This window comes from Trachinotus anak, unplaced genomic scaffold (genome assembly GCF_046630095.1).
Source record: "Trachinotus anak isolate AG129_WGS33_773 ecotype Australia unplaced genomic scaffold, CSIRO_AGI_Tana_v1 ptg000021l, whole genome shotgun sequence".
Lineage (NCBI taxonomy): Eukaryota > Metazoa > Chordata > Actinopteri > Carangiformes > Carangidae > Trachinotus > Trachinotus anak.
In genome coordinates this window covers 18,918,603-18,939,664 of record NW_027273872.1, presented here as the reverse complement: position 1 = coordinate 18,939,664, position 21,062 = coordinate 18,918,603, and the positions used below count along the sequence as shown (strand labels likewise).

The following is a 21,062-nucleotide window of genomic DNA, read 5'->3' as shown; positions in this document are numbered from 1 at the left end:
GAAACAATAATTTCGCAAGAACCATTTGTTAAACTTTACAATTAGACTATGCAGATAACCAGATTTAAACATGATAAACTAGGAAGGTTTTCTCCCTCAGTGTCTACACAGCACTGACTAAAAATATTTGCCTTTTGAGCACTGATTTTAACAGCACTAATGGCCAGGATACAGGTGCTTTGGTTAGAAGTGGTTGCTCTCATGTCAGAGACAGGAAATAAAAATATTGTGTTTACTATAATTGGCTAAAAGAACACACGGCTGTTATCATTACCCAGAACAGCCATTTTAAAATAACACATTAGTGTGTGGCGTGTGTGGAAGTGAACCAAAGAGCGAAAATAAACCTGACCTTACTTAACTGATCTTCCAGTACAAGATCTGAGTCTCCTTTTTAATGCCAAGAACACGGTTTGATAATCATTTCTACAGTGGGATGTAATGAAGGATATGAGTCAAAAAATTCAGATAATCTTTTCTTTTTTATTTTGCTCTGAAAAAAAATCACATAAATAAAAATCACTTCAAAACTGCAGGACAGGATTTGAAAGGGTGGAACACTTTAATTCACATTTTTTTTTTTTTTTTTTTTTTTTTTTTGGTTGCCAGCTGAGGGAGTTTCTCCTATAATGATGGTAAGACAACATGACAGTACAACATATTTATACCAGATTCTTGCTACAGTGCATTTTATATTTGACTCCCTTTTAGTTTCTCAGCAATGCAGACACTGAGTGCACAGTTTTTATGTTGTCTATAATCAATACATAGCCAGTGAAATGTATCATAATTTCATTACTACACTGACTCATAACACTAAGCCTAACAAGGCTTAAAGATACCCAAACCTGCAGGGTAAACTTGGGTGGGGAAAGTGAAAGAGCAGGGCTCACGCGCCTCGCTCACTACCATCGAACCTCCCACCTGCTACAGTGGAGCTGCTTAGAGGTTGACAGAGCCAACTGGTTGACTGTGCAGTTTCCAGGTGTGAATGTGTGTAACTGTGTGAGTCTGAGCAGGGCGTTCCTGAAAAGTATTGCTTTCATCGAAACCACCCTGAATAATAATAATAATTTTAAAAAGTTGTCTATTCAATGATCAATTTATTAATCACAGTGCAATTGATCATCTACTGAGTGACAAAATTAAAGCCAGAAATCAGATATTTATGAATGATATCTCTTCTTGTGAAATACTTAATATCTTAAGGAGCTTCTGCATTGTTTGTTTTCTTTTTCATAAATAAATATCATCCAATAAGAAATATAAAAACAACTGTAACATCATTATTTTAAAAACTGCGGAAGGTGGTTAAAAATCTCTATAAATACAGTTAGCTTAAATAAATAAATTAGAATTATAAATATACCGTTTACTGTACACAAAAAAAAAAAAAAAAAGATGGACTTGTGCGGGAAAAAAAAAAATCCAGGTTGAGCTCTCATTGTTATTAAAAAAAAAAACTTTTGTTGTTCAGTTCATTCAGAGATGACTTTTCTTTTCACACAGTCAAGAAGCAGCACAGAGTCTAGACTTGTCCCTTCTTCTCGTTCCTTCGTGTTCATCACCTCATGCTCATCATGTCTCCACTCCATCATCTGGGCCATTTAGTATTCCAGTATCAGACGGCCCCTTTACTTCTGAGGTCCGCAGGAGTACGTTCATCTGAACGTCCAGCAGAGGATCACGCAGACAACACCCTCTGTTCCTTTCTTCATGTACGTTCCTTTTTCCTGTAGGACCTCCTTTCGTGGTTCACTTCTCTATTTTCTATTTTGAGGTAGAATTTCTGCATCTTTGCCTAATATAAAAAAGAAACAGATCCAATGAGCAAAACCTTATTTCATTCAGGCAATAAAGACGAAAGGAATATGCTTGTCAGCGTTTGTTTGTAGGCCTGCTCCTCGGTACTCACCCCTCTTTGTCTCTTCAGTGGTTGGACGCTAACCCTAGTTTGACCTTCTCTTCATTCTCTACATCATAAGCTCCCCGCTTGTGAAACCTGTAATAAACAAAAGAGAAGGAGCTTGTTGAGACTATCTTCAGTATCTACCTTATTATCAACCAAGTCTCCAGAAAACCCCCTTAGCTGCTGTGTGTTTGGTTGCGAGGGTGTGTTTGTGGTGTGTGTCCACATGTGTCTTACTCACCTGAGCATTAATAAAAGGCCTATGATGGTGAGGCAGACGGATGACAGCACCACCGCCACCACGGCCAGGGCTGTGGTCCGGTTGTAGCCCTCAGGGGACTGCACAGGCAGCGTGATGAACTCACACCTTTCACCAGAGTAGTTTGGGTGGCACCTGCACACAGGACAGAGGGGGAATTGGTTGAGAGGTCAATTATTCAGTGGATGGTTGGATTCTTGAATAGAGGGAGTGGTGCAGAGCTAATACTTACACACAGGATGGGAGGCGGATGTCCTTCAGGTACTGGCAGGTGCCGTGAATGCAGAAATTCTTATACTTCTTCAGGCAGGGATTCCTCTTCTTTCCCTTTCCTTTCGCCTTCTTCCTCCCCTTTCCTCTCCTTCTCTTTCCCTCAGTGCTTTCAGTCTCCAGGATGGCAGATGGGTCTTTGGGTTTACTTGACATAGCAACTAAAACCAAAAACAGAGCAAAGAAGAATTACATTTCCATTGTCGTTGTTAAGGAAGCGTGTAAAAACTGAACTACAACAGTGGTGAGAAATTTGAGAAAATGACGAGAGCGACTGCCTTACCTCGTGGCAGTTCCATTCCATAGTCTCCAGACATGCCATCTTCATACTCGTCTCCATAGTAGTACTCATCATCGTACTCCTCTTCCTCGCCCTCTTGACCATACTCCGCCGTTGTTGCAGCCACGCTCCTGCTCTCATCCTCTGCCCTCCTGTCTTTGGTTGTGTCCAAAAAGTTGATAACAGCTGTGTGCCGCTGCCTGTCGCTTTCATACCTGTCAACTGCGGCACCACTGGCCGGTCTGGACACCGCTGGAAGAGAGAATGAGAGTGTTTCAAAATGTTACAATCTGCATGTAAGTTTGGTTTGATGCAATCTTAGACCATCGAAACACCTCAGAAACTCTTCCTCTGGGGGATACTCAGTCAGCACAGGTTACTGTGCCAAGGTGGGCGGACCTCTGTGGGCAAGTTGAAACATGTTGTACACATGAAAGCCCCAGGCAGATTTCTGGCTTTTTAGTGCAACCCCACTGATCTTTGTTTGGGAATGCACAGGCGGCACAGACGCAGAGCGTGGTCTTTAGAGGTTGGTATGGTTAGTAGGCATTTACTGCCTTCCTCAGGAGCACTTCAGAAGAGTGGAAACTGGCCAGTGGGTCCTCCCTTAGTGGGACAGTTTAGATTAGTGGAAATGGACGTGAGGGAGCAAATAAAAGTTGACATATACCCTCTCTCTGTCTCATACTCACACACAAAATGCATGGACAGACAGTTAGCTAATGCCAGGCAAGAATATGAGTTAAAAATAAATGTATCCAGTTACATAAAGCATGCTCTAAAATAGAGAGATGACCCCATTAGCTCCTGAATAGCCTGGCATCATGAAAACCGTTGCCTTAAAGGTTATGAAGTTTACAAGACATGTTATAGCTCCATCGCTCACGCTTGTGAGGTTCACACTTCAGGCTAAAAGGAGGCAGTCACACAGGTCAGACGGTCAAACGCAATCACCTCACACAGAAACATGAAACTTACCCAAGGCGTGAGCCAGCAGGAGCACAGCACTTAAAATCCTCATGATGTCAAAACTTCCAGTGACTTTTACTTTAAGAAAAAAAATAATATATGTATTTGATCTACAAGTTGTATTCCTTCCACTTGCTCCGGTTCTAAATATTCCTTCTTTTTCCGCTTTTTTTTTTTTTTTTTTTTTTTTTTTTTCTTTCTCCGATGTGTTTGTATGAATGAATCCGCCTGTCCGCGACCTCTTCGGGTTACTTCAGGGAGTTTCTGACGCTCGGCCGTGAGAGGAGCGGAGGAAAAGAGCGACCGCACAGAGGCACCGCGGTATTTATGGCCCTCCTCACTTCACCACGCCCACAGCCCGCTCGGTGCTGTGTGGGAAGATGTGAAGGGGAAATAGACTAATAGCTGTCTAATTTGCTGTCTTTTATATTGGCTTCCCACATTGTCCGGTGCTTCTTTTCTTAATGCCTTTTATTTTTTTAAATGTAAATTACATTGATGCTGAAGTGCTACAAGCTACAAATAAGCCGCTCTTGTCTGGTACAACCCCTGTGGAAGTTGCCTGTTGTTGATCTTAGTCCCATCCTCTTCTTAAAGCTTTGAGCCGAACACTGCTTCTCATTATTTGCTTCTTCTTTGCCTGTCAGATCAAATTAGTGGTCCTATTTCATTTCTGATTATTTCTGAAAGCATTTAATAGGTAGTAACACACTGATTTGACCGAGTCACATAAAAAACAGATAAGATAGTGGTGAAAGAAATACAATAAGATTGCAAATAAGATACAATAACAAACTTTTTTTTTCTTTTATTGAATTTCCACTATAACCTAGATTTTTTGTTTTTGTTTTTGTTTTGTTTTTTACATTCAGCCATGCTATCAGTCTGCATTATGGCCCTGTATTATTGTTTAATCCAGATCAACAGCCTACATCTACACCCACACAGCACACGAGTGATCTAGGAGCCCTGACAAAATCTAAAGTAACACCATTCAGGACTGTAAACCAGAAACTGCTCAGAAAAACAATAACTGCACTGGCTGACGAATTCATTTGCCTGTGATTAATAAATGAACCTTGTGAGAGGTTTGACAGGTAATGCGCAGCTCATTTGCGCCACCATGTGGTGAGGGTGAGAACTACAATATAGGATCACAGGAGGGCCCCTGAACTCACAATGCTCATGGTGGCTTCAACTTCTATTTGATCTTTTATCACCTCCTCCGAGGACATGTGACCGATGGGCCTCAAGTAAATCCGTTTTTTTAATCATCCAGGCAGGCAGTTCTGGGATTAGAAATAATTACTGTTCTTTCTCCAGGTTGTTCTCATATTATACATTTCAAAGTGAGATGTTGCTATGGTCAGATCTGGGAGTCTAAATGAAGAAATGAATAAATTATACCAAATCTAACAATGACCATATTATTTATATCAAACAAATAGACTGTGTGAACAAATCAAATGAATAAAGCATTACTGAAATAGCCTACTGTCATTCCTCTAATTGATTAGCACATGTGCTTCAGCTTGACTTTGATAAAGTGATGTCAATCAATAGAATTATATAAATAAATCGAGTCTTAAATGTATAACTCTATAATCATCAACACAACACATCACATAAAAACTGTTCTCCTGATTTAACTCTCCTTGATTTGAAAATGTAAGGATAGAGGGTCGGCCTATGAGTAAATCTCTGGAAGAACTCAGCTTGATTTAGTTTAATGTCTGATCAGACTGCTCCTCACACTGAGGCCAACAGGAGAAACTGAGCTGCTGAGGCCTGCATGGGGAGGAGTGACAAGTTATATTGACCCACACTTTGTGAATATGGTATCCCTGTTTAAAAGTGCAGTTATAGTTATTCTACTGTGACATATCAACATGTCTTCTGTGACAAAAACCTTTAGTACTGGAGACCAATAAAGATAGAGCGGTAATTGGCTCTGATAGTGTAAAAACAGGGCTGGGGCCAGAGTAAGGTAAAAAATTTTTTAAAATGCTGGATTTACAAGCTCTTTCCATTTCCTTTTATATTAATCAGTTAAACAAATTACCAGAAACGTAGTGCTCATGGTGAACCTGGGGCTTGAGGTATGTATGAGGTTTCATATGCGGTCTGTGGGTGGCCCTGAGGGTCTGGGGCAGTGGAGCAGCTGCTGGCTTGGCGAGGTAATTCAGTCTTGACTGTCAAGTACAATTTCTAGAAAATAATCATGTAGAAAAGACATCCTATTTGACACCATGCATAGTAAGGGTTTGTTGCCATCAGTATCAGTTCATAGAAGAAACAGAAGAAAGGGCGACATCCACATTGTTTGTCTGCGGTCAGGACATATAGGGTTCATTCAAACTCTGGAGTGTGCACAGTTATCATGTAGATTAAACATGTGCAACGACATGAAAAGACACAAAGGAAGCAGAACATCAAACTAGATGGTGCAGACCTCTGCTAAGGCCAATGTCAAACAACATGCACCAAACCTGAGAAAAAGAAAAATCATAGTAAATTATTCGGAGCTGCTCCAAAATGTAATGGGTTCTTCCTGGCCCACCCCCCATCAAGTTCCGAAACCCTGCTGATAAGTGACCACTGACTGTACCTTGGTGGAAACATATCCCCCCTGGCGGAGGCGTCCAGCGGGTGGCGGGGAGGCGCTCATGGACAGGTTTACTCACCACCGAAGAAGAAGAATAAAGTTCCCGCAACGCGTGATTGCGCCGGTCCGGTCATGTGATCGCTTGGGGAACGGGGAGGGGGGGCAAACATGGCCGACGAGGCAGGGGAAGTAAACACAGCTGTTGGGGAGCACGAAGCAAACCTACAGCTAGATGAGCCCGGAGAGTCGGGAGCCGCGACAAACGGCGAGTCCGGCGACAGCGACGGGCAGGGCCGGACGGAGAGGCCGCCTCCGGCCGCGGCAGAGAACACCTGGTCGGCTCCCATCCTGTCTCTGGCTCGGAAGGCCACGGAGACGATTAGCATCGGGGTGAGCTACGCTGCTGCCCCGAGAAAGACCTTACATGAGTCCACTGCGAGCTCCCCAACGGAGAAGGAGCCCGAAAATGATCTCAGCAACACCTGTAGAAAGCTTCCAGGTAAGCTGTCACCGGTATCGACCAATGACACGCAAACCAGCACTTTTCTTTTGATCTAAGTAAAGTTAAAACACTGCAGCCAGGGATCCATCCCTGTGACTTCCTCTTCGACTTAAGTTAGCTGTCAGCTGTCGGGACACATGACTTCATGGGCAAAACCTTGAGTTCATGGGTGAACGACCGTGCAGAAAGTCACGCAGCTCTTGTGTTTTCCACCACATATAGTTTTAATTCTGCGCTTCATGGACACAAACTTGCATGATATCTTCACTAAGCATGCATTTTTTTTTTTTTTTTTTTTTACTGATCCCAATTTCAGTGCTTTTTCTTTACATGCTTTACAGTTGTGCCCCCGAAAGACCCAATGGCAATAGAAAGGTCCAACCTCCTCAGCATGATGAAGCTGAGCATCAAGGTATTAATTCAGTCCTCTTTGAGTCTGGGCAGGACGCTGGACTCGGAGTACCCTCCTCTGCAGCAATTCTTTGTCGTCCTGGAGCATTGCCTCAAACATGGCCTGAAAGGTAAGACAGTCCATTAGGCTGATGTCAACATAATTCATTTTTATTTAAAGCGGTGTCAGAATCAGAGTGCACAGAAATTACTTTTTTTTTTTCCCAGCTAAGAAATCCTTCATCGGTCAGAACAAATCTATATGGGGACCTCTGGAGCTGGTTGAGAAGTTGTGCCCAGAGTCCATAAACATTGCCACAAGTGCCAGAGACCTACCCACCATCAAGTACGCTACTGCACACCGTTTTCCAGTAAACCCACAATGTGAGGTGTGCCTAACACCTGTCTGATTATTGGCTGTTTCATTTTTATTGTATTTGTTATCAGGACTGGTTTGGGTAGAGCAAGGGCTTGGCTGCATTTGGCACTCATGCAGAAGAAAGTAGCTGATTATATGAAAGCTTTGCTGGACCGCAAGGACCTCCTGAGGTTAGTTTGACTGATCGGCTGTGTTGGTTTAGCACCAGGCTTCTTAAACTGCAATGTAAACGTGCTCACATGTCAGGTGACTGATTGTAAAAACTGCGTATTCTTCCTCCTTCCACATCTCTTTTTCAATCTCCTAGTGAGTTTTATGACTCTGGAGCACTGATGATGGAGGAGGAGGGGGCAGTGATGGGGGGACTGCTGGTGGGCCTCAATGTAATTGACGCAAACCTCTGTATTAAAGGGGAAGATCTTGATTCTCAGGTGAGCACTGACGAGATTCGTGGACCTACACATTCCAGCAGTCACGCAACCCATCTTCTCTGTGAGAGCAAAAATTGATCGGGACGCACAGTGATCAGTTTCTCTCTCCCGTTTAGGTCGGTGTCATTGACTTCTCCCTTTACCTGAAAGATGCTACCAACAGTGAGACTCCGAAAGAGTGAGTGCCGGCTTTCAGACGTACTGAGCATTTAATCTACACTGCTTTTCTTTATGTTTTGAACCACTCTCTGGCCCTGTTCAGACCTGGTATCAGCATCCGTCCTGAGTGATCCAATCACAAGTGGACAGCTCTAAGTACAGATGTGACATCACCCAGGACGCATTTGAGATCCGATCACTCAGACCACATTCGCAGGTGGTGTGGGCCACATGTTGCCAGGTTCTTTCAGCAGCGTGAACGCAAATGCGTCCTGGCCAGATTGAAGGACTCTCTAGTGACTTCCTCTGCCACAGGCTAATGAGTCCCGTCACAGTTTCATAATGAACCGAAAATATTTTACTATTTCTAATGGATAAAACCTTATTTCACTGTAGAGCTGTGCGCAACGCATTGATTCGCTCAATCTTTCATTACCACGCGCACTCTCTCTCTCTCACTCACTCACTCAGACGCTCACGTTAACAACAGACCCGCCCGTTGGATTGGCTAAAACATTACCGCATACCTGTTTATTTGCATTTGAAGCGGGGAAGTGAGATCCGATCACAAATGGTCACTGGAGATGCATGTGGCGACGCATTTTAAAGCCAGGTGTGAATATACGAACTTAGAGCTGTCCACTCGCGATCGGATCACTTAGGACGGATGTCAATACCTGGTCTGAAGAGGGCCTTAGCTCTTATTTTAGTTTTAGCCCCTTGCATGATGATGAGTCAATTCCAAACAAACCTCATGCACACTCAGTCCCACAACCGTTTTATTTTTTCTGTCTTAGTGATGCCAAGATGACAGCCATATTAGATCAGAAGCACTACATTGAGGAGTTAAATCGTCACCTCAGTGGCACCGTCACTGACCTTCAGGCCAAGATGGACTCTCTAGAGAAGACCAACAGCAAACTTGTGGAGGAGGTCAGAAGAACTGTGTGTGATCAGTTGTGCAGTTGTTGTAAATGCAGCATCTGTGTGCACCTGACTGACTGTGTGTGTGTGTGTGTGTGTGTGTTTTTCTCTTCCTCAGCTGACGGCAGCGACAGACAGAATCAACTCTCTACGGGAAGAACAGGAACAGCTAAGAAAAGAGAATGAGTCGATCTTGCAGTGCAGCCAGAAGAAGGAAGAGGTCAGAAAAGCAACTGCAACTAAACCACATCACAGCTGCAAAATACGCAAACTGCAGGGTGTGTGTTGTTTTTTCAGGCAGCCCTTCAGGACAGCCAGGTGGAGCTGGAGACGTACAAACAGACTAGACAGGGCCTGGATGAGATGTACAATGTGGTCTGGAAGCAGTACAAGGAGGAAAAGCACATTCGCCAGGTCAGCTATCAACAGACTAGGGGACTGGAGTAAAACGAGCATGTGGCAGCAAAAGGTGACTCAGCTGGTCTGTGCTGTTTCTTGGGAGGATGTGGTAAAGGCTGAAGATCCTTGTTGAGTGTGAGGCATTGTCTGGGCTGAAGTACAAATTATTCTTCACACTCGATTGTCAGTACATAATTAGACAGAAGGCAGCCAGTGTGAGTTCTGGGTGAGTGCTGATCAGTCGCTCAGCATCTTCACTCAGAGGCTTCATCGTGTCCCGTGTTTGATGCACTGACTCTGTTCTAGGAGCTGGAGCGTGAGTTGGAGCTGCAGGTGGGGTTAAAGCAGGAGATGGAGGTGGCCATGAGGTTGCTGGAGAAGGACACGCATGAGAAACAGGACGCACTGGCAGCCCTGCGACTCCAGCTCGACCAAGTCAAGACCCTTAACCTGCAAATGTTCCACAAAGCTCAGGTAGACACACATGAATACACCTTCTCTCTCTCTCTTGCATGCCCACTCAGACGGAGGGCTATATTTACGCAGCTTATGTGGCTCTTCAGGACTCAGAACGAGAGGCAGAAAAAAAGCAGGCGGCGGCTGAGCAGCTTGAGCAGAAGATGGATGAAATGGAGAAAGCTATGCAGGAACTGGAGCAGAGGTATGTGTGGCGCATGTATGAGCTTCTGCCTGTTAAAAATGCTGTTTTGACAAAAGATCAAAAATTGACAAGCTTGTGCGTCACAGGCTGCAGAACTCGGAGCAGGAGCGCAAACAGAGCGACCAGTCAGACAAAGACATGAGGGTGGAGCTGGAAGGAAAAGTGGATGCTTTGCAGAAACAGCTGACCGACCTGGATACACTAAGGTTAAGAAACACAGAGTAGCACAAGTTCACAAACTATGAAACAGAAAGCATCATCAAGAAGGATAAAATGACTACAAGTATTTACTGTACGCAATATACAGATAAGCCAGTCCATGAAAGTAACGCTCAAGATGAGGTTGTGATCTGGCTGACACAGGTTAATGCTAGACTGGTAAAGTTGGGTTCATTAAAAGATTACGTTAAATATGCTCAAAGCATATTGATTGTTATTAAGGGCTCTTATTTTGATAGAGCCTTTCAGTCTGTAGTCCTCCATACTTGTAGGCTGATTTTGAACTTAAGTGTCCTCTTCTGTGCACAGACTGGGTTTGGAGAATGAGCTGCGCACTGAGAGGGAACAGAGACAAGGTCTGCAGAAAGCTCTCCAGAGAGAACAGGACAACAGCATCGAGCTGCGCACACAGCTGCAGCAACTCCAGGGCCTGCACACGGTCAGTGGCGCGCACACACGCACGAGGACATATTTATAACTACCAGACACAGACAAAAAATAGCCACTTAAAAAATAAAAAAAAAAGATTTAAGTGCCTCTTTTTCATAGCTATCAGGTTCATTTTAATTCTGGGGTTCCATCTCAGTCTTTTAATTAAATACAGCAATTGCTGTTTGTAAATTTACATAAGTAATGTCAATATTTGCCATGCAGCCTCAGCAAAACATTGTTTATCCTCTTTAGTTTTTTCTAAGGTGGCGTGAGCAAATACTCAAGAATCCCGTAGAGTATTGTGAGTATTTTGTGTCGTTTGTTTACTGTGAATTGATGTGGTGTGTAGGAGCTGCAGGATTTGAAGCAGGAGAAGCAGCAGCTGCAGCAGACGTGTGAGCAGCAGGAACAGGCTCTGCAGGAGATGGGACTGCATCTCAGCCAGTCAGTACTTGTGACTCTCTCATCTTGTTTATTAGTCAATACCATTTCATGTCTTGAGGTTTTGTTTTTTTTTATGTTGTATTCAAAGGTCTAAACTCAAGATGGAGGACTTCAAGGAGGTCAACAAAGCGCTGAAGGTAAAATGTGAAGCAGCTGTGAATGATGTACTTCTGTTATTAACGCTGTAAAAACTGAAACCATCACAAGAAACCTCATCTTGTATCTCCATTGCTCCCACTAGGGCCACGCTTGGCTGAAAGATGACGAAGCCACTAAGTGTAAGCAATGCCAGAAGGAGTTCTCCATCTCACGCAGAAAGGTAGGCTTCTTTTTCATCGCGCGTCATCTGTACACAGAGTATTCTCTAATACTGATCACCACGGTAATGTAAACGAGCGGCGTATGTGCGTGTTTGCAGCACCACTGCAGAAACTGCGGCGACATCTACTGCAACAGTTGCTCCAGCAATGAGCTGGCCTTACCTTCCTACCCTCGGCCTGTGCGGGTGTGCGATGTGTGTCACTCCCTCCTGCTGCAGAGAAGCTCCTCCACAGCTTCCTGACGAAACACCTACAAGCTTTATGTGTCTACAAGAGCTTTCTACTAAACACACTGCACATGCTTATCCACGATGATTTTTTTTTTTTTTTTTTAAACTATGTATGTTTAAAAATTGTCATCAAATCTTAGGGAAATGTGATTTGGTGTTCCATTTCCACTGTTACCTGAAATTCAGGAACATTAGTCTCTATCTGAATTAAATGAGGGGCCACCTTTTAACACTGATGGGATGAGCTGATGAAATTTATGCAGACTGTATGTTAAGTTTGATTTTGCTCAGAGGATGATGTAGTTTTTGGATATTTATGTGATTGTTTCTTTGGGCTGGAATAACATCAGTTTGACAATTTGCTACTCACTTGATAAACTGACCATTTTAATGTGTGTAGTTTTTCATACAGTGGATGTGGATTATGTTGAGCTCTCATCACGGTTACAGTTGGTTTCCAGCTTACGTTGGGAATCATCTGTGTAACCAGTTTATAAAGAGCATGTGTACTTCACTTTGATATAGTTCAACTAGTCATGCATCTTGTCTAACAATTTTTACAGCTATAGCCCCGATGCTGGATACATGCAAAATTGTGTAAATGACTGTAGAATGTTAACAAATCTAACTTTTAGAATGTACAATAACAACAGGGTTTTGTGGATTGTGTCATCTGCGACTAAGCCATTTTCTTAATTTGGGAATGGTGACCAAAAGTTTTCTATCTAGATATTTGATAAACAAATAAAACCTCCTGTTTTGCAACATTTGTTTCAATTCAATATTCCAGACTAGTTTATTCACTTTGTGCACAGGAAATACAAATAGCATTTGAAGCAGTAGAAACCTTCATGTCAGCAGATTTGAAATTCACTTGCCGTGGTATAGCCCACGTCCAGAAAAACTGCTCTATCAACAGTCACACCTTAAGAAAACAAAACATGCTCTGACCATGTGAAGTCTCAAATTCAGATTAACATTTTAACTGGAAATAAAAAAAGGCTAAACACATGTAGAAGATGAAACAAGGTCTAAACATCAGAAGATACCAGACGCTTTCTGATTTTTTTTTTTTTTGTTCATGCACTCAGACATTGAAAATTATGTTAAAGCCACCAGTAAAAGATGAGTTAATCTTGAGGAACAGCCAGGTGTTTGGAGAATGATAACACAAAAATGGCACGCCTCCCAGTATCAAAAACTTAAAGCACATTTTCTGTGATGTGTGAAATCTGTGAGGAATGGGGAAGACAAACAAACGGCTTCTGACACACTTCTTGTGATACCAAATGATCTCATTTCTTTATGAAGATCATCCACTTAAAAAAAAAAAAAAAAAAAAAAAATTACAAACCCTACCACTCAGTATTTTCAAAACAACCTCACCTGACCCTACCCTATATTTAATAGGTGAGACTTACGTTTCCAGTCCGTCCAGCAAAATGCTGAGTTTAAAAAAAACATCAAATTAAGGGGGGGGAAAAAAAATCTACATTCCCCATCCCCCACCCAGTCCATTCATAGAGCCTCTGCTTCCTCCTCCACCGCCGCCGCCGTAGTAACTGCTTCCCATTCCGCCCTGGTTACCTAACAAGAGAGAGAGAATACACACTATAGGACCGGGGAGTTCATCGGGGAGTCTTAGACAGGAAAACAAGCATGCTGCATTTCTGTCCTTCAAGATAAAAACCTGCTCGGGTTTTGATGCAAAGCCACAAAATGATCCATGTGTGGAGCACTGCTGTGTTACATATTAATGCTTCTATGCATCAGTCAAGAGCCTTGAGGAGGCCAGGTTGTAGTTTAGGGTGGATGTTGAATAAACCTATTATAACAGAGCTGACACTCACTATAGTCACTGTAGCCGCCCATGTTTCCTTGGCTGCTGTATCCACCAGAGTACCCTGAGCTCAGCTGGCCACCGCTGTAAGACGACTGGTTCCCTGTGGAGAGGACAAATCACATTGGTTCAAGGGGACATGTAGTGTGTTTTTTTTTTTTTTTTACAGGCCTAGCTTGTCTTAACAAATGCCCAAGCATCAACAACAAGCAATTTGTGTGTGTGTGTGTGTATATAAGCATTTACATCCAAACAACAGAGGCCACCAATACTCACCCATGCCACCCATCATCTGGCTGCCGTAGGCTCCGTTACTGCCACCTGCTGTCGAGTTCAAAAAAAGCTCCACATAGCGGTGCTCTGAGGGACGGGACGGGACAGGAGAGAGGGAGGAACCGTGAACATCATTATGAACATGTCCGTGCAGCGTGGAAAAGGTGAAGTCACTTATATTAAACTCACGCATGTTTGCTTTGTCTTTGGACATGGCTGCCACAGCGTCCTCGTGCGTTGCAAACTCTACATCTGCCTCCCCAGTTACCCTCCCGTCTGGGCCGATCTCAATATGGACTCGCACTGGATTCAACGGTGAGAAGAACTATTTAAAAAAAAAAAAAAAAAAAAAAATACAAAGGACAGATTAACTCATGCTGCATTGGTGTACATCTGCAATATGCACCCAGTAAACTGGAATTGAGCGGCCCAGCTGTTCTGCTTTGATTCCTGTCTTACATTGTAGATGTCTGTCTCTGTGGCTCTGTAGGGCAGGCCCCTCATGTGGACACAGTGGCCTGTCGTGCTCTGGAAGGATGAGCCGCTATCTCCATACCGCCCGTCCGATACACCTATATACACATCATGAAGATTAACACAAGCTCTTAATGGGGGCTTTACATCCTAATCTTATTTCTGTTGTGCAGTGTTAGCATGAAGGGACAGAGGGCGGATGATCATTCAAAACTGCACAAGTTAATCAACAAATCAGATTTCAGTTGTTCTTCCGTCCACATGACACCCACCTCCTCCGTAGCCTCCGCGACGCATTCTGTCATAAGATCCACCGCGGCCCATCATGTTGTAGCCACGACCACCAGAGGGCCGGTCATAGGGGCCAGGTCTCTGCATGCCCATGGGCTTCCGCTGGGGTTCATAATGGGTCCGCACCTCAGCGCGGCTACTCTTGAAGATCTCAATGTACCTAAGAGCATAGAGATACCACAGTGAGGGCATGGGGAATGGACCATGACCGCATTTGCTCAATACTGATAAAACTGGGCTATGTAGATGCTGTCATGGTGTAGTCCATAGGTAGTAATATCTTTTGAGTTCTTAATATAGTTGTTAATGAAACAGATTCAAAGAGCAACTTATTAACTGAGTTGAAAAAAAACGAAGCTGTCCAAATTCACAAGGGCCTTAATGACTTTTACACTTTTCTTATGGTTACCTGCGGTCATTTACAGGTCTGATTCAGTGTGTTGTAAGACCGTCCTGTGTCCTTGCCATGACAGCCATTGTCCTGATTTAGGAGGGACAGAGAGGGCTCCAGCCCTTCTGCAACCCATGCTAAGCATTACCTGTGACAGTGGGCTCCAGATCCTTGTGTACAGTGGCCCTCTGATTACACCACCAGGGAGACTCCTTACCATTTATCAGCCTGGACTCATGTTTAGTGCTGAGACATCATTGATTCTCAATATTAAGCATGTGCTCCAATTCATGATGCGTCTCTTGTTTTTGAATGGTGCCCAAGCACTAATCTTCCCATTGAACATTGTGAAAGTGTGGCATTCTTGGCTCTAACATGGCAATTAGTGTAAGTGTTTGTGGTAAATATTATAAATATATTAGAATAGGCCAAGATTAATGTCGTGTCAGTTTTGTATTTGGTTCAGATGTTGAGGGTGCACACCATAAGAAAAGCAACTTATCCAGCCAACCAACCAACCATCCCCACCTGTGCCCTATTCTTTCCTTGTGTTTCTTTAGAGCCTTTTCAGCTATATCCTGTGAAGCAAACTGCACGAAGGCCTCCCCCGTACTCCTCCCCTGGATGTCCACCGGCAATGTTATCCCATTTGGCACGATTTCCAACCCTTCAACCCAAGGACAGATAACCCCAGCAGGGGACATATTAAATCACATGCCCAATCACAGAGATAACTTTCTCTAAAGAGAGAGATAGAAAACTTATGGAAAACTCTATACATCATCACACATACCAGTTCAATTTTAACCAGTGACTGGCCATTTTATCGACTTACATTTACTGTATTTGGGGGATAAAATAGAAATGAGAGGATAGAGGAAGAATATGGAAAAGGGCGCTGTGTGGGACATCAGGCTAGTATTGGTGTGTTGATGAAGAGAGAACAAGATCCTGGTGAGTGACATGAGTTAAATTACTGTTCGCCCATTAGGTGCCACTCTAACATTTGGCATTTACTCTACATAAGGAAAAATGTAATAAAAAGACAGGGTGTGAGGAAATGGGAAAAAGAAACAATGACACTGGGGTAAGAGGCTTTCATATCAGTGATGAGTGGGACCCATTCCATCATTAGTGAATTAACATTAGGCATAGACAACGTCAAAATGTAACTAAGCTGTTGTACAACTTCAGAACCAATTTAAAAAAAAAAAAAAAAAGCGATGAAACGTGGGCTCAAGATGGATATGATGGGCAAAGATAGGAAAGGGTGTTTGCATAACAGACTCCTGCCCTTGAGCAAAACAAGTATTCAAATAATTTCTCCATTTAAATATTAACTGGCTTCCTTTTCCGGCGTAATTTCCTCACTGACCACCAATCCCAGAACATAAATCATTTTATTACTCTATTCTGTAACAATACACAGTAGGTAATAAATTGACTTCTCTGTAAATCAGATGCAAGAATTAGTCAGCGTCCGTAAGAGAAAGGAAACAAGAAAAGGAAGATGGAAAAAAAACGAACCAAACAAAACAAAAAAAGTTTTAAATGACCAACATTGCTTTAAGGAGGTTCACAAGTAACCGCTAATCAACCTATTCTTACCTGAGAAAAACTGTACTATCTCCTCTTTGCTGCAGCCAAAGGGAAGGCCCCGGAGCCGGACGAGCCCATCTCCTGCTGTTTCTGGACAGTTTGGACCTGTGTGCTTCATGACCCAGTCCATCTCGACGTTGTTCGATTTAAAAACTACATCACAGGAAACAACACAATCAGTTATCGCGGCTTAAAGCTGAGAAAATTGAAATTAAAGCTGACAAAGGAGTCTTTATCCTGCAGCTGTTGTACACACCCTCCACATATCTGTGACCCATAGTTTCTCTGTCTTTCTTCACGGCAATCTTCAGGTCCTCCTCCGTCTCCAACTCGACAAATGCCTCTCCGCTGGGACGCCCCTCTCTTGTGTAAGTGAAGTGGATGCCGCCTCCATTGTTGACAATTTTGCAATCTGCATTTGAAACATATTATCAAGCCATTAATGATTGCTCCAGTTGCTTAGGTATTCACTTAAATACCTGAAATGTTAAACATAAACACTTTTCACACCTACCTGAGAAAAACCTTTGTACTTCATCCACTGAACAGGACCAAGGGAGACCCCTGATGCGTACTACATATCCCTCATCAGCCATGACTGGTCACAATCCCTGAAGAAAAATACAACACGATCAATCAGTTTTGACCATAGAGAAACTGATTGAAAACAAAGTTTATGCAGTTTTTCTCCTTTGGTGTTCAAATCATTCATCTCTTTTCCATTTCACAAGCACTTTCTGTGTCCCATGGAGGCCTGTGCAGCTTTGCATGGATCGCCACAAGCACTTTCTGATACACAGGTGCACCATCGAAGTGCAAGTAAATCCCAAAAACACTGTAGTATTCATCCCAAAGTGAATTCACTAACCTACATTTGATGAATTTACTGATATTTACAGCTGCAGCTGAGCCACAACGGTGAAACTGGCCGACGTATGCTAAAATACGGGTTTCATCTCTACAATATGAGATGAACGTATATTTCAGACGCAGTTTTAATTGCTATTTGACTTTCTACAAAGTAGAAACGGGTTAGTCGTCTTCGCTGTCTGTAGCATTGACCTAACGTTAGCAGGATAGTTGGCAGCGCCATCTTGAGGTCGTTTGGTAATGCCAACCGGTAACTGCTTAATCAAAGATTTCGTTGTTGTGGCTTGTCCCTGCAACAAAGAAAGTTATCGTCTGAAAACACGAATCACGAGTAATTGTCACAACCAACCTATTCCCGGTTCTTCCAAACAAAAGTCTAAGACGACCACTTCACAAAAAGCGCCAAACCGGAGTCGTCCCAAGCTAGCGACACAACCGTGCGGAGCGTCAACGATTCATGCTTTCATTCGACATTTCTGGTCCTGGGGCGTTTCGATATATGTTTAAGAGTTCGCCTAGGACTCATTATGAATGAGTAATCAAAGGACTCGTTTATTTTAAACAGGGTGGGTGGCCCTCAGTGCGCTCACTACCGCACCCAGACACAAGAACAAAAGCGGCCCTCTCAGCCTGCGCCATGATATTAGCTCTCAAGCTAGCATTCACTCAGTAACGGCAACGTTAGTAGGACAGAAACTGTTATACATACCGGTAGCTATATTGTGCCCTCAGTTTAAGTAAACTTAGCATTCTGTTTTGGCTAGACAAGTTAAAAGACAGCTGGGATTTTCAATTTACCTGATTCAAGCGTAGGTACAACACGCCGGAGTATGTATGACCAGACCTGCGTGATGCAGCCGAAACCTTCCGTCGGGTTGCCAGGACTCCCTGAGCATCCCCCTTTCAGGAGCAACATAATGACGCACTGAATAATACCCTCTGTCCTCAAACTGTTACACAGTCACGTTATTCTACATGGCTAAACATTTTAATTTAAATACACTTGTAACCAATACTCCTAGTTGTGTTTTGTAATTGTTTCGGAATCCAAACACCACATGTTTGCCAAATCTCCTGCAATATCTTACAATTGACCGAAAATGTGGGTTTTTGTACATACCTGGCAAGCCCAGCTGAATGGCCAAGCGCCTCCGGCCGGTCTGCGTCCCGGCCCGAAATTGATGACGTTGCTGCCTGAGGCCCTGGGCGGCCGGCGGCATCTCCTGGCCTACAAACCCCGGTGACCGTGTCTACCGTGGTCAGTAACTTACAATGCTTTTCAGCTTCTCCTCAGGTAGATAGAGTACGCCACATGTACTGCATAGGACACGTTTCACAACCAGACCAAAGAAAAAGCACATGCATATCAAAGCAAACTAAAAACATCATGACAAACACTATTTGACATTAAAGCCCATTTAATAAAACGCAATAACCATCAAGTCGTGATGATGGTAGCCATGTTGCTATAAGCATATTTAGGTAGCCTATGTCACAGAAACCAGAGTGAACCACGAACCCAGGTTTCTGGTTTTGATGACTACTGTGACCGGAAAAGATCAGCAATTCAAAATTTTGTCAAGATAGGTGAACAAGCACAATTTTCCAACCAGCTAATCCAAGATGTTAGTGTGTTTGCAGCCCAAAAGTAATAAAAACAAGTCAGTGAACTCAGTGAACCCTTGGTATGGATTGGTTGTTTCCCTTGATGTTTCCCTGATGTTTCCTTTAGCAACTGCACACATGCCCTTTAGCAAGACACTTTATATCATCCTGCTTTAATGAAGCTGTTTAGCAGCCAATGGCAGGACACTATAAATAATGACTAGCTCCAGGAATTAATTTGTGTATCTCTAAGAGGTAGAAAATAACAAATTACATTATCTCAGGTAATGTAATTATGTATAATTTTGAAGTACTGGTACTTAATATGAGTTTTTATCTTGTGCTCCATATAGACACTCCTTAGCACATCAATTATATGGGAAGCATTACACTTTTTACTCTGCTTCCATTTTCTGATGACTTCAAGATTCAATTTAATTATTATCATCATGCAACATAAGACTGTATCATCAAATTATAGATGCTGACCCTATTATGCTATTCATAAAAAAGTTATATAAATGAATAAATAAATGATCAAGTCATGAAAATAAAACTATTTTTAAACTAAATGAAACTAGCCTTACTTGTTACCTTGGATAAAACCATAAAATATGATGCATTCATGAACTATTACCTCTTGGTGCTAATGGATCAATAATTTCACATTCTAAAACAGTCATGACAGCAATTGCTTTTTATTCTAAGGTACATTTTAGGTAATGCATGTGTACTTTCATATTAACAAACTTTCATGTGCAGGAGTTCTTATTGAATATTTTCATTCTTAAGTTAAGGATCCAAAGAATCTTCCAATACTGGTATGTATGAATATGAATATGAATATGAAGCACACAGTGATAAAAAAAAAAAAAGAACATGGATGGTCACACATATCATATCTATAAAGATAGCCAAACTGTGCATAAGTTTGCTACATTTTAATGCAAAAACAGGAGCCATCTTTTTAGTGTAGTTATCTTGTGTTTTAATACTTACTGAATTAAGTTGGCAAATTTAGAAAAAACACATCACCAATTCCCCATGATATACACCTCCATCAAGAAATACGTCTATTTTAACACAGACATTCTTTCCTTACCTGATAAATAAATATCAGCAATAATAATATATAAAGAGCAAAGGCTTTCTAGGAACTTTGTTGAGCGAGGCAGTTATTATTCAGGACCAGTTGGTTGTCTTGGTGGACAGGTACCTGAAGTCAGTAGTGATTCAGCAAATTTCAAACCAAATATTCACTGGGGTCCAGGTAAAGTCCTTTAAAATAAATTTTTTGGACCACGGGTCCATTTCAGTTAAGTGTATATGCCTCAGTGGTGTGAAAATGAAGCTCTTAATTTTTGTGGGTGAGGGCACCTGTGTGTGAAATCACGTGCGTGTTTTTGTCTCTACCACCTTCATCACCTTTGCATACAAAATGGGTAAAGAATACCATCAGATTGCGTGTTACTTATTTGCCTGTAAAAAGTCTATGTACATAAAAGCAGTTCATTTTAAATGAGAAGTTTGATTATAATCTTGGGATCATCTTTTTTTCCACCTTGTTTTTCTCTCTCTCTTTCTGTTTTGTCTCATGTCCTTGAGTCTATAAAATATTATCTTCCTTTATTTCTTCAAATCCTAATATTATTTAAGATCCCTCACACGCCAAAGCAATAATAACACATTAAGGGAATAAGTTGCAGCATATGTAATTTGTAAGGTTCATTTATCATTATGTCATTTAAAATCACATTAAATGATTGATTAACATGAACAACAGGTACCAATGGACTCTCACTCCAGCCCGCCTGACTGTGTGATTTCCCAGTGAGAGTTTACATGAACTAGTAGAGCTAGCTACCAGTGAAGTTGGCCTACCATGTCATGTCTTGACGTTCGTTCTACAGCCTCGTGATATTGGTAAACCTAACATG

General features: G+C 42.4%; 3 protein-coding genes across 5 annotated transcripts; 1 reads left to right on the top strand and 2 right to left on the bottom strand.

Moving 5' to 3' along the window:
* Positions 1 to 463: 463 nt before the first annotated feature.
* Positions 464 to 3,988, bottom strand: hbegfa (heparin-binding EGF-like growth factor a). 2 transcript variants are annotated; one of them, XM_071458023.1, is made up of 6 exons: positions 3,697 to 3,988; positions 2,722 to 2,970; positions 2,401 to 2,599; positions 2,151 to 2,303; positions 1,916 to 2,002; positions 464 to 1,801 (listed from the first exon to the last, which is right to left on the bottom strand). In XM_071458023.1, the coding sequence occupies exons 1-5, from the start codon at positions 3,737 to 3,739 to the stop codon at positions 1,930 to 1,932; spliced, it is 717 nt and encodes a 238-aa protein (XP_071314124.1). In that variant the 5' UTR covers positions 3,740 to 3,988; the 3' UTR covers positions 464 to 1,801; positions 1,916 to 1,929. The 2 variants fall into 2 exon arrangements, with proteins under 2 accessions (XP_071314124.1, XP_071314125.1); XM_071458024.1 differs by lacking the exon at positions 1,916 to 2,002 and having other exon boundaries at positions 1,635 to 1,801; positions 3,697 to 3,880.
* A 2,449-nt stretch (positions 3,989 to 6,437) lies between these two features.
* rufy1 (RUN and FYVE domain containing 1) lies at positions 6,438 to 12,559 on the top strand. Its single transcript, XM_071458020.1, has 17 exons — positions 6,438 to 6,791; positions 7,136 to 7,315; positions 7,413 to 7,530; positions 7,632 to 7,733; positions 7,871 to 7,994; positions 8,111 to 8,172; positions 8,951 to 9,086; positions 9,196 to 9,297; positions 9,375 to 9,491; positions 9,783 to 9,950; positions 10,040 to 10,137; positions 10,224 to 10,343; positions 10,666 to 10,795; positions 11,138 to 11,232; positions 11,321 to 11,369; positions 11,474 to 11,551; positions 11,651 to 12,559. Exons 1-17 carry the CDS (start codon positions 6,461 to 6,463, stop codon positions 11,792 to 11,794), a joined length of 2,154 nt encoding a protein of 717 aa, XP_071314121.1. The 5' UTR covers positions 6,438 to 6,460; the 3' UTR covers positions 11,795 to 12,559.
* LOC139606049 (heterogeneous nuclear ribonucleoprotein H-like) lies at positions 12,550 to 18,420 on the bottom strand. Of its 2 annotated transcripts, none has more exons than XM_071458021.1 (11): positions 18,319 to 18,420; positions 17,165 to 17,261; positions 16,907 to 17,062; positions 16,660 to 16,803; positions 15,580 to 15,718; positions 14,642 to 14,820; positions 14,355 to 14,467; positions 14,085 to 14,220; positions 13,899 to 13,982; positions 13,633 to 13,725; positions 12,550 to 13,369 (listed from the first exon to the last, which is right to left on the bottom strand). In XM_071458021.1, the coding sequence occupies exons 2-11, from the start codon at positions 17,244 to 17,246 to the stop codon at positions 13,272 to 13,274; spliced, it is 1,224 nt and encodes a 407-aa protein (XP_071314122.1). In that variant the 5' UTR covers positions 17,247 to 17,261; positions 18,319 to 18,420; the 3' UTR covers positions 12,550 to 13,271. The 2 variants fall into 2 exon arrangements, with proteins under 2 accessions (XP_071314122.1, XP_071314123.1); XM_071458022.1 differs by having other exon boundaries at positions 13,235 to 13,369; positions 13,629 to 13,725.
* Positions 18,421 to 21,062: the final 2,642 nt, after the last annotated feature.